This window comes from Carcharodon carcharias, chromosome 26 (genome assembly GCF_017639515.1).
Source record: "Carcharodon carcharias isolate sCarCar2 chromosome 26, sCarCar2.pri, whole genome shotgun sequence".
NCBI lineage: Eukaryota > Metazoa > Chordata > Chondrichthyes > Lamniformes > Lamnidae > Carcharodon > Carcharodon carcharias.
In genome coordinates, this window is record NC_054492.1 from 12,705,480 (window position 1) to 12,721,609 (window position 16,130).

Genomic DNA, 16,130 nt, shown 5'->3' on the forward strand with positions numbered 1-16,130 from the left:
TAGGCAGTGATTTCTGACAAAGAATCATTATCAATTATTGTTTTGTATTTTTCTATAGTAGCACTTTCAATATATTACATTGTACCAAAGCATAGATTTCAGCTACTTTTATCATGAGGTTTTGGAACTCTAGTGTGATACTGCGACAAAGTACTTTGGCATTGAATCATAAAAAGGAGAAACTTCACTGATTTCTTGGTTCTTCTCTTAATGGCTTCCTTTTGGTTGCTTTAATGCATTTTGTTCTCCTTTGCTATAGTGTTTTCACAGCATTTACAACACAGAGGAAGGCCATTCAGCCCATCATGCCTGTGCCAACTCTTTGAGATAGCTATCCAATTAAACTCACTCCCCTGCACTTTCACCGTGGACCTGCAAATTTCTCCTTTTCAAATATACAATTCATATCCAATTCCATTTATAAAGTTACAATTACATCTACTTCCACCATTCTCTCAGGTAGTGTGTTCCAAATCACAACTCGCTGTGTAAAATAAAACATTCGCTCCCTTCCTGGATCTTTTGCCAATTATATTAAATCTGCATCCTCTGGTTATTGATCCTCTTGCCTCCTGAAAACAACTTCTTTTTATCTATCAAAACTCCCCATACTTTTGAACACCTCTTTAAATCTTGTGTGAACCTTCTCTGCTCTAAGGAGAATAATCCCAGCTCCTCTAGCCTCTCCATTTAACTGAAGTCTGACATCTCTAGTACTATTCTGGTAAATCTCCTCTACACACTCTTCAAGGTTTTCACAAACATTCTAAAATGTGGTGACTAGAATTGAGGCCTAACGAATTATTTATAAACACTTACTATAACTTCCTTTCTTTTGTGCCTCTATTTGTAAAACCAAGGATCCCTTGCACTTTTTAAACATCCTTATCAACAAACTCTGCCACCTTAAAATAGTTTTGTGCTTGATTTATTTTTTGTACTTCAGAGTAACCCCTCTGATGGCCTATCAAATTTAATTTAGAATATTCACATTTAATATCTGAGATGAGTGGACTAACAAAGTTCCCTCTTTAATCCCTGGGCCAAACTGCTGGGGCAGTCATTCAGACTGCTCCAATAGCCTTAGCCACCTTGAATTAAAGAGGAAAAAATTGGTTCCTGCTTGTGATCACTACTAGATACAGTAAGGGGTAATTTCATAGAACCATAGAATGATTGCAGCATAGATGGAGGCCATTCAGCCCATCGTGTCTGTGCTGACTCTCTGTAAGGGCAATTCACCTAGTGCTGCTCCCTTGTAGCCCTCCAAATTTTTCCTCTTCAGATAATGATCCAGTTTTACCCACAAAAACGGGCAGGTTGGAATTGGGGGGAATATTAAAATTTTTAGATGTTGTGTTTTTTCCAGCACTGCTTGTGGGTCAAGAGGGGCAGAAATACATCAAGTTGACCTGCCCTGCCAACACCTTAGACTACACCAGCCCCATCCAGAGACATCCAATCAGGTCCCCGCTCTCTGGTCAATTGGGCCTCCCAGAACAAGAGATGAAACCACACACCACCACCCTGAGATTGGTGAACCTTCCCCAATCCCAGGGTTGCCCCAGAATCCCATTGGAATCAGTGACCAACAGCATCCTCCTTGCAACCCTCTGGTAACAGACTCCCCCAGGGATTGGACACAACCTTACCCTTGCCCCATCCAGGTATTGGTGACCACTCTCCCAAGATCCAGACCCTTACCCAACATTCCCACTAACCCAGCTGCATGCTGCTTTCAGCCTTCTGCTGCTTCCCAAACATTCCATCCTCCACCCTCTGCCAAACAGGGACCAAGCCTGTCAATCAGGCTGGTTTCTGGGTGTGGAACCTGCTGGAGAGAAAAGACACATGCTGTGGAGTCAAAACATCACAGAACAAAACATCTCCCACCACTCCTGCTCACAAAATCTGCTCCAGTCAAGATCAGGGCCTATGTGAATGGTGGATAACGCCCCCAAAGTTGAATAGTCTGCTGGCATTTGCATAGAATTTTACAGCTGAGAAAAAAAGCCATTTGGGCCAACTGGTCAATGCTAGCGTTTATGCTCCACAGCATTTTCTACCACTTTATTTCCTCTCCTTCTCTTCCTTTCTCACTCATGTACTTATCCATCTTCCCCTGCAATGCATCCTGAATAACTCCATATGATAGTGAGTTCCACATTCTAACACTAGGTAAATAAGATTTTCCTGAATCCCTTATTGGATTTATTAGTGGCTATCTTATACTTATGGCCTTGAATATTGGACTCTTTGTAAGTGAAAACACCCACTCTATGCACACTCTATCAAATCCCTTTATACTTTTATAGACCTCTATCTGGTTACCTCTTAGTCTTCGCTTTTCTAGAGAGAAAAACACCCACCTATTCAGTTTGTTACACTTGAATAATGGACTATGTGGTGTCAATTGTCCCTATAATGTTACATTAGGGATTCAATTTAAAAGTTATTGGAATCAATTTTTGTTTTTGCTGTGTTGGAACAGTTTACATTGCAGATCAAGTATGGTTCGGCTAGCTGATGTTGAGTGGCTTTTATTATATTTAACTATTCAGTAAATCTGAGCAAATGATTGTGGTAGTCATTGATCTGCCTTTAGAGTGAGTATAAAAAATGTGACAAGTGTCTCACACAATTCTCGAGTGCCTTATTGTAATTAAGGTTTACTTGTGGAATTCTGGGCCAATGAACCCGGCACAAGTGAACATCCAGGCGTCATTTGATTCTTTATGTAAAGTGCCCTCGGCAGTGAATATGACACCAACAACAACTTGAATTTATTAAGCACCTTTAGCGTAGTGAAACATCCAAAAGGGACTTGATCTAAGCATTATCGAACAAAGTTTATTGCTGAGCCTAATAAGGAGATATTACGGCAGATGTGAGGTGTGGTAATTATTTTAGGAGTGTCTTAAAGAGGGAGAGAGAGAGACAGCCAGATAGAGAGGCAAAGAAATTTAGGGAGGGAATTCCAGAGCTCAGAGACTTGGTAGCTGAAGACAAGGTCACCAATGGAGGAGCATTTAAAATTGGGGAGGATGAGTGCTGAGGGAAAGCCTGACCCATAACTGAGGCAGCAGTACATTGCTAAAAAAAAAGAAACCTGCTGTTGAAGCTTTTCAACTTCCAGTCATCAGGCTAGATGCGACACCAAATTTCAAAGGGAACAACGATTTATATTGCATGAGAAACGAGTGCTTATTGGTTGTTAAATGGACTCTGATTGGTCAAGGCATTGCCATGGAGCGTACAGCAGGAACAGTTATCCCCCAAGCTTTTGTTTACATTCAAAAGAGACAAACTGGCTCTGGTTGGTTGAGCCGTTGCCGTGGGGATTGCACCAGGGAAGAGTTGTCCCCCATGCTTTTGTTTAATTGAAAATAGTGTAATGCCTGGCCATGTTCTTCCTGTTTACAGAGGACTGAGCCTTGCATATGAATACATGTAGCTTCTAGCAAGCGTAAGTGAGCCACATTGCGAGCCCGACTGATAATCTTAAATTGGTTGTCAGTGTAATTCTTAACACACTCATGATTGTTTAGTAAGTGCTGTCCAATCACATCTAAGGTTGGACAATATATTCTGAGTATTGCAGGCACGAGCATGTTGAGTACGGTTAGTACCCTGCCTGTTGCTAACAGGCGAAGGGACATGCTGTTTGATAAGACCCTAGTGCATTCAGCATTGCCATGGTCTGCTGGTCACTGCAGGTCAGTGCAGTATTGTAAAGAAAGGTGGAATCTTGTTGAGGAGTCAGAGGTCTCACCTGCTGACTGGAGAGCCAGTGAGAGACCCGTGCTGCCTCTTTTCTGGAAGGCTTGCTCAACCAAATGCCACTCAGGTAGTGGTGAGGTCAGCAGCGGGCCTTTCCCTGGAATCAAGACCCAGATGGCGGAAGTCTCGCCTACTGAGAGCTGTCAGCCAATCAGAGGCTGGCAGCTCTTGTGCTCAGTAGCTCCACAAAGGAGGCCATGGCTGCTGCAGGAAGAACACCCCCTGAAGTCCCACGATTGCAGAGCAACCCAGGACAAAATTAAGTAATGTGGGGGGAGGTGGGGGGGTTTGTATGGCGGGGGTTGCAGGAAGAGGGGGGCAGAGGGGGTCAATGGCAAGGGCAGGGGGGTGGCTCCCAGTGGGTCCCCCTCCCTCTTCCTGATGTGTAGTCCCTCAATCAGGCATTGAATGCCTTTAATTGAGGGACTCCCACCTCCACAGAGATGAGCAGCTGCTCGCAGTGTAGCAGCCGTCACGCACGACTCATGACCTGTTGGCAGCTGGGTTAATCCCAGCAGCAGTGGGATGAGACCCTTAAATGGTCCTTAATTGGCCACTTAAGGGCCTCAATTGGCAGCAAGGCAAGAGGGTCAACAATTGGACTTCCCATCCAGAACTTAATTTGGGCAGAGTCAGGAAGGTAGCGGGGGGGTCATGTGCGTCACCATCCCATGTAAGTACCTGCCCTTCCCGCCTCCAAGCTTACCACCAGTGAGAACACAAGATCCTGCCCATAGAGCGGGTTCTGTCCTTCAATCAATATTCATTCATCTTTGCTTTATGTAAGTTATGCTGTTGGATTCCCAGAACCCTTCCTTCCACTATTGAAACCCACAGATAGCCATGCAAATTCCTTGGGCAGATAAGGTGTGGGAGGCATTAACCTGTCCTTCTGGCTGAGAAAATTAATCTGTGGCTCCAGGCAGATGGACGTTTTCCGAGCTTGGGTGGAAGTTGCTTTTGTACAGTCTGAGGAATATCCTTGGGATAACCCTGGTTCAATGGTTAAGGTAAAAACAGAAAATGCTGGGAATCCTCAGCATGTCAGCCAGCAACTAGGGAGAAAGAAGCAGAGTTTACATTTCAAGTCAATGATCCTTCATCAGAACTGGGAAGAGTTTGAAATATATTAGGTTTTAAGCAAGTAAAAGAGGGAGGGTGGGAAAAAGAACAATAGGGAAGATTAAACACGAGAAGCAATAGATAGCAATGAATGTGAACAAAGTAAAAGATATAAACAAAAATCCCATTGGAGGCAAGAGCGGAACTTTCTCAAAGTGGGAATTTCTGGAAGAGAAACTGCAGTGAATTAAACACTTAATCGAACAGCAAAATGCTGCAGATGCTGGAAATCTGAGACAAAAACAAAAAAATTGCTGGAAATATTCAGCGGGTCTGGCAGCTTCTGTGGAGAGAGAAAGAGAATTAATGTTTCAGGCAGTTGATCAGGCAGTTCATCAGAAAAGGTCTTTGGTCTCAGGAGGCCTTTGTTAGCGTCAGTGCAATTAAATAAAACAGGTCAGGGGAAAGATGTAGAGCTGGCCTGTGAGCATCTGCCATTATGCGAACAAATGGTCAAATGGAACTGCCCAGTACAGGAGGTCCCTAACTGAACTGTTGCTCAGAAGACCCTCAACGATCTGATCTATAAAACCTCTGGAGGCCAAGTCATTTAGATTTAGCCTTATTGATGGGATTCCCTGGAGGTAAATGTAACTGAAGACCAGAACGCTTAGTTTGTCAATATTAAGATGTGAGTTTTCAATTCCCTAACAACATTTCTCTAGGGAGAATATGTAAAAGATCTGGCCAAGGTATTTTATCATCCATAATAAAGTCATGTATACATTTCTTTCCAGCCTTTTAATTTTGGAGTACTATGAGACTACAGACTCACAGAAACATGGCAGGCTCTTAACTGTCCTCTGAAATGATCTAGCAAGCCACTCAATTATATTCAAGAAGGTGGCTCACTACCACCTTCTCGAGGGCAATTAAGGATGAGCAACAAACGCTGGCCTTACCAGCAACACCCACATCCTGTGAATGAATAAAAAGAGTTATCAACTGCTCCTCCGTATTTTTCTTCCCAATAAGACAGGCCTTCTCTCTGAGTAAAATAATTGTTCCTCGCTCAATAATTCAGTCCATACACTAAGCCAATTTTGAGCCCTGGTGCTGGAGATTATGTGATGCTCATTGGTTGCTCGAATCTGTCTGTGATCGGTGGTCAGTTTCATAAACAATGAGAATGAAACTGCCTTTTAATTTAATGCATGCATGCGTTTTTAGTTGCTAGGCCACTTGTCCTATTTTAGTACCGCCCTCCCATTTTGTTGTAGTAATGCACAATGTCACTCCAGTGACCCAGGCACAGTACAGCCTGTGCTTCAGATGAATCTGGGGTGGTGGGGGGGTGGTGGGGGAATCACTTTTCTTTTTCTTCATCTGATTGCCCAGATCATCTGATTCAATTCTTCTTTAGAATACCGTTTTAAATTACTGAATGAGAAATTACTGCAATTATTGAATGAAAAGCGTCCACAACACCTGCAGATTATTCCACTTTATAAGGAATGTGACCTAGTTTTTCTTTTAGTAATTATGTCACCCTGACTATGAACAATGAACTTCCTCCTGGTTCCACTTCATTTTCCAGTCTGAGAATGACGGTGCTGAGTCAAGGTTAAAAAAAACAATGAATGGGGGTCATTCAAGGGTGTAGGTTTTTATAGGCATTTTTCCAGCTAAAGAATGGTAAAGATAGAGAGAGAGAGACAGACATACATACACCTGTACTTTTCCTTCTCTTCCCCTTCTATCGATTTCCCCTCCCCTCCATCCCTTCTTTTCCTCTCCCCCTTCTTCTCTCCTTTCCCATTTCTCCATCCAGGAACAGTGGAAGTCCAAGGAGATTTAGGGGTCACTGTGCACACACCGCTAAAATGGAGCAGTCAGGTACGATAAATAACCAAGGAGCCTAATGAAATGTTAACTGTTATAACCAGAGGGCTAGAATATAAGGAGAGATTTTACTGCAGCTATGCACAGCCCTGGTTAGACCACATCTGGAGTATTGTACACAGTTCTGGGCCCTGCACCTTAAAAAGGATATATTGATCTTGAAAGGAGTGCAGCACAGAGCGTTACCAGGGTCTAAGAGTTAGATTATAAGGATAGATTACATAAACAAGGATTGTATTCCCCAAAATACAGAGGTTCCTGGGCGATTTATTTGAGGTTTGCAGCATTTTGAAAGGAATTGCCAAGGTAATAGAAGAAAAACATTTTCCGTTGGTGGGGGAGTCTAGGACAAGGGGACATAGGGCAGGATCTTCCCCCCTGTCGGGAGGGTTTTGCAGGAGCGGGCATGAGCAGGCAGGTTCCCGATTGGCACCCCCAGTTAGGGGAGCGCCGCCATTTTATGTGAGTGGGCCAATTAAGGCCCGCCCAGCGTGACATCCGCCAGGAAGTGCTATGTGCTCCCTGTGTGGGTGGTGGGGGAACGGGCGCGGGGAATTCCCTGAGCCGGGAGTGAGCTGTTTCGCGCATGCACACAAAAGAGTGCACAGGTCTCCCTGAGACAAAGTGCTGCCTCAGGGAGATTGGCCCAGGTTTGAAACATTAAATAAAGATGAGAAAAAAAATGACTGACATGTCCCACCTCATATGACACTGTCCCATGAGGTGGGACATGTCAATTTCTTTTATTTAGAGATTTCATACAAATTTTAATAACCTGATGAAACCTCATCCCGCCCGTAGATGAGGTTTCATGGTTTTTCAGAAGCCTGCCTGGGCTCTTGGCCTGCCCGCCAACATTAAGGTTGGACGGGCAGGTCAATTAATCACTTTAATTACTTTTTTAATGGCTTTAATAGGCCTTTGACAATAGGCCAAATCGGCTGCGCGCCTGCCGAACTGAAAATCTAAATGACGCGGGGTGATGTTGGGACGCCCGCCCAATGTCACCCCGCGTCATTTAACGGGGCCCCCCTGCTCGCCGACTGGAAAATGCAGGCCATGCAGGAAAGTGTCGAGTTCTTATAATGATATAAGTCCTTGAGCTCGATTGCTGTATAAGACACAAGGCACCAACCACTCATAAGGTATTGGGTAAGCACATTGTAGGTTCATTTATTAAGAGATGGCACATGAGAACAGTGTTACACTGAGCACTAGGAACCATCTGCTTAAAGCAAAAAGTGAAACTAAAAGTGGAACACACATTGCACACATAATTTCCTTTCTAGTAATTATATACAGATACATGTTCATCCTTTTAAAGGCATACGACAACAGAGAGCATTTAGGTAACACACATTCACATAAAGAATAGCAGAAGTGTAGAAACCACTCCCACAAAGTTCAATTCATAATTTTAAAAAAACAAAAACAATAATAATTTTAATTCTGAGATGGGCAGATTTTTGCTGCTGGCCAAGGCAGGTAGGTGGAGTCAGGCTGCAGATGAGCCATGATCTGAGTGAAATGGATGGGCTGAATGGCCACCTACTGTTCCTCAGCAGTGGATGGGTTGTGTGCGCGCACGCGAGGGAGAGGGTACGGGGTGTGCGCGCACGCAGCACGTCACGTCGCTCTACGTCAGACGCAGCTCGGCCGGCCGGTTCTATATAAAGGGAACGCGGGCGGGCGGCGGGCTTTAGTCCGAGTGACAGAGACACCGAATGATGGCGGCAGCGGGTTACCTGAGAGTGTGGAGCCGGAGCTGGCTGGGAGCCGCCAGAAACCCCGCCGCCCTGGCACCGGCCCTTGGACACACAGCAACACAGCGGCGCCACTGTGAGTGTCTCCTCACCGAGCGACCGGGCAGCGCCTTCCAGGCACCCCCCCCACACCCCCGACATAGCCCAACCCCCACTTCTCCCCCCCCACCCCCGACATAGCCCAACCCCCACTTCTCCCCCCCCCCCCCCCCGACATAGCCCAACCCCCACTTCTCCCCCCCCACCCCCCGACATAGCCCAACCCCCACTTCTCCCTCCCCCCCACACCCCCGACATAGCCCAACCCCCACTTCTCCCTCCCCCCCCACCCCCGACATAGCCCAACCCCCACTTCTCCCCCCCCCCCCCCGACATAGCCCAACCCCCACTTCTCCCCCCCCCCCCCCCGACATAGCCCAACCCCCACTTCTCCCCCCCCCCCCCCCGACATAGCCCAACCCCCACTTCTCCCCCCCCACCCCCGACATAGCCCAACCCCCACTTCTCCCTCCCCCCCCACCCCCGACATAGCCCAACCCCCACTTCTCCCCCCCCACCCCCGACATAGCCCAACCCCCACTTCTCCCTCCCCCCTACACCCCCGACATAGCCCAACCCCCACTTCTCCCTCCCCCCCCACCCCCGACATAGCCCAACCCCCACTTCTCCCCCCCCACCCCCGACATAGCCCAACCCCCACTTCTCCCTCCCCCCCACACCCCCGACATATCCCAACCCCCACTTCTCCCCCCCCCCCCCCCGACATAGCCCAACCCCCACTTCTCCCCCCCCACCCCCGACATAGCCCAACCCCCACTTCTCCCTCCCCCCCCACCCCCGACATAGCCCAACCCCCACTTCTCCCTCCCCCCTACACCCCCGACATAGCCCAACCCCCACTTCTCCCTCCCCCCCCACCCCCGACATAGCCCAACCCCCCACTTCTCCCTCCCCCCCCACCCGACATATCCCAACCCCCACTTCTCCCTCCCCACCCCCGACATATCCCAACCCCCCACTTCTCCCTCCCCACCCCCGACATATCCCAACCCCCACTCCTCCCTCCCCCCCCACCCGACATAGCCCAACCCCCACTCCTCCCTCCCCCCCACACCCCCGACATAGCCCAACCCCCACTTCTCCCTCCCCCCCACACCCCCGACATAGCCCAACCCCCACTTCTCCCTCCCCACCCCCGACATAGCCCAACCCCCCACTTCTCCCCCCCCACCCCCGACATATCCCAACCCCCACTTCTCCCTCCCCCCCCACCCCCGACATAGCCCAACCCCCACTTCTCCCTCCCCCCCCACCCGACATAGCCCAACCCCCACTTCTCCCTCCCCCCCCACCCCCGACATAGCCCAACCCCCACTTCTCCCTCCCCCCCACACCCCCGACATATCCCAACCCCCACTTCTCCCTCCCCCCCACACCCCCGACATATCCCAACCCCCACTTCTCCCTCCCCACCCCCCCCCTGACATAGCCCAACCCCCCACTTCTCCCTCCCCCCCACCCCCGACATAGCCCAACCCCCCACTCCTCCCCCCCCCCACCCCCGACATAGCCCAACCCCACACACACACACACACAGGCCCCCTCCCCCCACACAGCACCCCCCCCCCCCCCCCGACCATAGCCCGATCCCCACTCCTAACCCCCCCCCCATACACAGGCCCCCTCCCCCCATAGCCCAACCCCCACTCATTCCCCCCCCACCCCGGGTGCGGTGACTCTAACCCCCGCAGCTCAAACTGCGGTGCCGCTCTGCCGGCGGCTCTAATCCTAGCGGCACCGGGAAGGGTTTCGGGCCCGGCCGGCCGGCACTGAGTGGAGGGCCTGGGGAAGGGGCTTCGGCCTCCAGCGCCGGGGACGGAGGTCAACTCAAGGTCGGCCGGCTCCTCCCGGCTTGTGCAGCGAGAAGCGCCCGGATCTTCTGGGCAGAAAGCGGATCCCCTTCTCTTAGTCCCCCCCCAACCCCCCCTGCTCTGCAACCCCACCCCCCCCCTCAGGTTTTTCCTCCCTCATTCTTCCTTCTCCCTCTATTCTTCCCCCCACTCTCCTGTTCCCCCTCCTCCCTCCACCATACAAATTGGCATAAAGCAGATTCGCCCCCCCCTCACTTAGTCACCCTCCTCTTCATCATCTCCTCCCCCTCTCCCCTATTCTCTGTTGGTGCAAATTGTCATAAAGCTGGTTTCTCCCTCCCCCCCTTTGCTCTGTCTCCCCCCCTTTGCTCTGTCTCCCCCCCTTTGCTCTGTCTCCCCCCCTTTGCTCTGTCTCCCCCCCTTTGCTCTGTCTCCCCCCCTTTGCTCTGTCTCCCCCCCTTTGCTCTGTCTCCCCCCCCTTTGCTCTGTCTCCCCCCCCCCTTTGCTCTGTCTCCCCCCCCCCTTTGCTCTGTCTCCCCCCCCCTTTGCTCTGTCTCCCCCCCCCTTTGCTCTGTCTCCCCCCCCCTTTGCTCTGTCTCCCCCCCCCTTTGCTCTGTCTCCCCCCCCCCTTTGCTCTGTCTCCCCCCCCCCCTTTGCTCTGTCTCCCCCCCCCCTTTGCTCTGTCTCCCCCCCCTTTGCTCTGTCTCCCCCCCCCTTTGCTCTGTCTCCCCCCCCCTTGCTCTGTCTCCCCCCCCTTTGCTCTGTCTCCCCCCCCTTTGCTCTGTCTCCCCCCCCTTTGCTCTGTCTCCCCCCCCTTTGCTCTGTCTCCCCCCCCGCTCTGTCTCCCCCCCCTCCCCCCCCGCTCTGTCTCCCCCCCGGCTCTGTTTCCCCCCCCCCCCCCTCTGTCTCCCCCCCCCCCCCCCCCGCTCTGTCTCTCCCCCCGCCTTGCTCTGTCTCTCCCTTATTCCCCCTCTTTACACTCTCATATTCAACCTCCTTTTCCATTGCCATTCTCCCTCACCCCTTCACAGTCCCTTTTTCTCTTTCCTCTCCATACTGATCATTGACGTGGCCTTTTCACCAAGTGGTTTCCCACATCTTTCACTAATCTGCTTTGTGAAACATCCAGTCTTGCCTGTGTTTCACATCAGCTATGGGGGTGGGGAAACTGATAATCACCTTGTTGTATTTTAATACCTTACGAGGGTGTTGGGAGCAGGATATTTTCTGTTTGGTTCTAACTTAATCTGGTTTGCACCACTTGTTTAATAAGTAGTTAAAAATGGCTCCTCACTGGGAACTTTTACATGACGTGCATCTCAAGTGTTAAATAAGTGTGACCTCAGCAAAACACATGTGAATGCATGTATGGTTCATGTTCAATGACAAACTGCTTGGATTTGGAGTGGGATCGGTGAGAAAATCCATTTAAAATTTCACGAGCATTAGAACAATGTGTGCTCTGAATGGACGCTGCAGATTACATTTCAGAAAAATCCTTATGAGAGCATGTAACCTGATGCCTTGTGTGGGATCAAAAGCTTCTAAATGCTGCCCTTTCTCTGCAACCTAATTTAAATCGGCCCTTTGTTTAAAATCACTTGCTGTGTTGTGGATGGTGCTTTGCTCTGTTATGCCTTTGGTGTTTATTTTATTAAAATGGTTAATTCCAATTAATCCTGAATCAACTGCTGGCTGATGCAGTGCTTTTAAATCTTCTAGTTGATTGCAGGCCTGGCTTCTATTTTAAAGTTGGACAGTCTGATAATTCTATATCCAAGTGTGGATTACATAGTGGTCGTTTACATAATGGTGGCGTCCATGTGTTGCTTTACAACCCTGAGGAAGGGTTTTACTTTTAACAAAGCTTTTATACATATCCTATTGTTGTTTTCAACGTCTGAGATTAATTTTCAGTGTTAAAAGTTTGAGAACCGTGCAGTTCCGCTGAAGGACAATTGCAGTTCCAATTCTCACTCTTAAGTTGGCACTGGTGTATATCAGGAAAAATGAACCAGAACCAATGTGATTCTTGAGTTAACTCTCTTGTTTTATCCAGGGGCTGATGAATGTTTATTTGAAAATGTCTCCACTTGGGGTGAGCAGTGTAGAAAAATGTATGGGGAAATTGGATGGATATTTTTGCAAATTATTTCCAAACGTCGGTGACTCTGTACTTAATATTTCTGGTAATACGAGTGACCATTGTTTTGTCCTTGTAGGAACAGAGTTGGCCCATTCAGCTGTCGACCTTGCTCTGCCTGGATTTTGGCTGATCTGTCAACTGTGCTACCCTTTTTTTTGTTCCATATCGCTCAATGCTCTTGCCGAACAAAATCTATTGTTCTTAATCTTCAAATTCAAATGACAACATCCGCAGCCCTTTGTGACAAGAGAATTCCCGATGTTCACCCTCTGTGGAAAAAGTGCTTCCTGATGTCACTCTTTTTATTGACCTGGCTTTAACTTTAGGTTGTACCCTTTCTGAATTCCCCCACGAGAGGAAATAGTTCTTTTGTGTCTATCCTATCTAATCATTTTAATTGGAGGGTGTTTAAAATAAAATTGCCCTTCAACTGCATAATCCAAGTTTAGAAGGTCAAAATGACGCTTCCCAGGTACAAGGACAAATGGGCCTCTAAGGGGATAAAAGCTTTTCACGTGTCCATTAATGAACTTGATTGAAATTTGAAAGACAGTGATGCACTTGAAAATTTTATAATAACTTCTATTTCACAGTAATATGCTGGCCTTCATTGCCCAAGTGGACTGTCTAACTTGTTAGGTATACAGCATTGCTTGAACCTTTGCTTTAATCTAGAAGTTACAGATCACTTAAAACAGCAAATTTAAGTAGTCAACGGAAACTCTTACCTCTACAACTTGATCTGGTGCTGTGAATTTTGGCTGCACTGACTTGAAACACAGGAAGCCATGCTTGAAATATTATCTGTCGCACCTTGTTGCAGTTGACTTTTCAGTGCTATACTAAATGTGTCTGAAAGATCATTTCAAATGGAAATTGTAGCTAATGTGCCCTTTTATCACTATCTTCACAACAAGTAGGGTTTTGCAACAAGTTACTGAATAGAGAAAAGTATGTTTGCAATAGATAATGTAAGAAATTGACAATGATTGGTAATGGCCAGTGATTGTAACTCATTCGAGTACAAACCTGTTTCCAGATGAAGTTACATTGTTTCATAGTTTGCCATTGTGAGATTTGAACTCTTGATTTTGGGGTTACAAACCCAGTACCATAACCACTTGGCTATTTAGGCCAAGCCTGGTCAGTGATTGTAACTCTTTCGAGTACAAACCCGTTTCCATCTGTTTCAGATGAAGTTACATTGTTTCATAGATTGCCATTGTGAGATTTGAACTCTTGATCTTGGGGTTACAAACCCAGTACCATAACCACTTGGCTATTTAGGCCAAGCAAAGCCTACTGCACCTGGTATTCCCAGGCGGTCTCCCATCCAAGTACTAACCAGGCCTGAGTCTGCTTAGCTTCCGAGATCGGGCGTTTTCAGACTAGTATGGCCGTAGGCTAAGATGTAACTCTTTCGAGTACAAACACGTTTCCATCTGTTCCTATTCAGATGAAGTTACATTGTTTCATAGTTTGCCATTGTGAGATTTTGAACTCTTGATAATCTTTTAAATGAAAACAATTAAACCAAATCAACAAAATTGGGATAAATCAGGCACAGCCCCTAATTCAGGTCAGCTGTAAAACTAAACACGTTTCCATCTGTTTTTTCAGATGAATTTACATTGTTTCATAGTTTGTCATTGTGAGATTTGAACTCTTGATCTTGGGGTTACAAACCCAGTACCATAACCACTTGGCTATTTAGACCAAGCCTGGTCAGTGATTGTAGGTGCCTTCCAATGAGTCTGCTTGGAACTGCATGTAATTGCACATTCCTAATGTTGCCTCTGCAGGATGTCCACAATTCTGTAGGAACTGATATAGATTATTCAGCCTCTTAGTCTGTTCTGTCCTTCAATTAGACAATGGCTAATTTGTATATTCACCCCCATCTACTTGCTTTGATTTTGTTGCTTAACAAAGCTTAACCTCCAAATTGAATTTTTTAATTAGCCCAACCTATCAACCTTTTGAGGGATAGTTCAAGATTTCCTAAAGCTGAGACAGTGCTGCATGACATAGCCGAGTTCAAATCTAGACATTGTGCTCCCTTGTTCTGGGGTGGTCATTAATGATGAATTTCACAATACTGTTGTGTTGTCTGAGAAGGTATCTCTCTTCATACTGAGGGAAAAGTTTCACTTCTTGGATGAGGAAATCTTATTCCATTTGGATTTGCAGTCAAGCAAATCACTATAAAACCCTCAGTGGTGTGAAGCAAATTTATGTTTGACATTATTCTGGTTTCACAAAAATGCAAGTCAAATAACTCAACTAAATTTTACCTTTTGAATATTTTGAATTTCTGTTGAATAGGGAGAGAATTCTGGGAACCCAGAATTGGCTCAGTTCCAAATAGTCATGTGTTTACTGAAGCTAATTGCTCAAGGTTCATGATAACCTTGAAGCCAGTGTGAGGTTTTTTAATTCCTGTCTAAATATTGAAGCTCCACTATTCTACTTGCTTTTGATTTTGATGGCATTTTAAACATTGGGCAAGTATCTTGTTTATTTTGAAGTCAAAATGTACATAGTTACAAGGTTATTGATATTCATATTAATAGGGAAAGGGAGGAGAAAAATGACCCGAAATGGGAAATGAATCTATTTGCAGTGCTCTTGTCATTATAGGGTGCACCTGGTATTGCTCAGTGACCTCATAGTAGAAATACACTGATGTGAAAATCATAAAGACAATGTCAAATGAATGTGTGCATTTTCTGTGTATTGGGCTGCTGACAAGACACTGCCATCTCCTCAAAGCTTGTGTGCAATGGAGGTATTCCTGTCTATTAATGTGATTCTAGGGACTGATGGTGCATTCCAGTTTGACTCAGTAACATTTATATTAAGCATAGTTTATGACTAAGCTTCATACTTTTATAATACTTCATACTCCAGCTTTATAAACTTTTGGACCAGTGAAATTGCACCAAGTTGTCCTGTATGACAGATACATTTTTAAAAGTGTATAAGTTTAAAAAGCTAATGAATGCCAGTACTACTGTAGGATACCTAAGGAACTGTAAGAGCTTATTCTAGATTTCTTCTTGTTTTAATAACCTATTGTTACTGATGATTTTAGAAAATATCACTAAATGCTTGCATTGTATATTTTTTTTCCCATTCATTGCGGAATCAAAGGACCTTGGTGCTTCTGTCACCCAAAATAATACTGAGAGGTATTTATTGAATAAGCTGGGTTTTTCTAAGCTTATTTAGCATGTTAGTGCTGAGACAATAGGGAAAAATTGTACTTGAGCTAATGCTGTGTCCTATGCATTTTTGTAGGCTGTTTTATTTAAATTGCTCCTATTCAATGCTAAACCAAGAGTCACCAAAGCTGCTTCAAGCATGTAATGACTTGCTTTCTGTAATCAAAGCCAAGTTTAGAAAATTGTGACCCTGCTTTTAAGATTTTTTTCACTGTTCAAATCCCATTAGTACGAACATTTCACTTGTCGCCCTTCCACTAACAGTGCTGGACTTGATTTATTGCAGTTAAAAATGAACTTTAGATGCTTAATTGTAAAGTTCCTTGACTAGTTAAGCACAAACTAGAATATTGAGGAGCCCTTTGAACCATAATGATGTCTA

At 46.5% G+C, this 16,130-nt stretch overlaps 1 protein-coding gene and 1 pseudogene across 1 annotated transcript in view; one reads left to right on the plus strand and one right to left on the minus strand.

The window, feature by feature from the left end:
- Positions 1-8,425: 8,425 nt before the first annotated feature.
- Positions 8,426-16,130, plus strand: part of idh2 (isocitrate dehydrogenase (NADP(+)) 2) — a 32,030-nt gene continuing 24,325 nt past the window's right edge. Inside the window, exon 1 of the mRNA XM_041175165.1 lies at positions 8,426-8,583. Coding sequence (XP_041031099.1) covers positions 8,469-8,583 — 115 coding nt within the window. The 5' untranslated portion in view covers positions 8,426-8,468. The remainder of the gene's footprint in view (positions 8,584-16,130) is intronic.
- LOC121270064 lies at positions 13,821-13,929 on the minus strand (annotated as a pseudogene).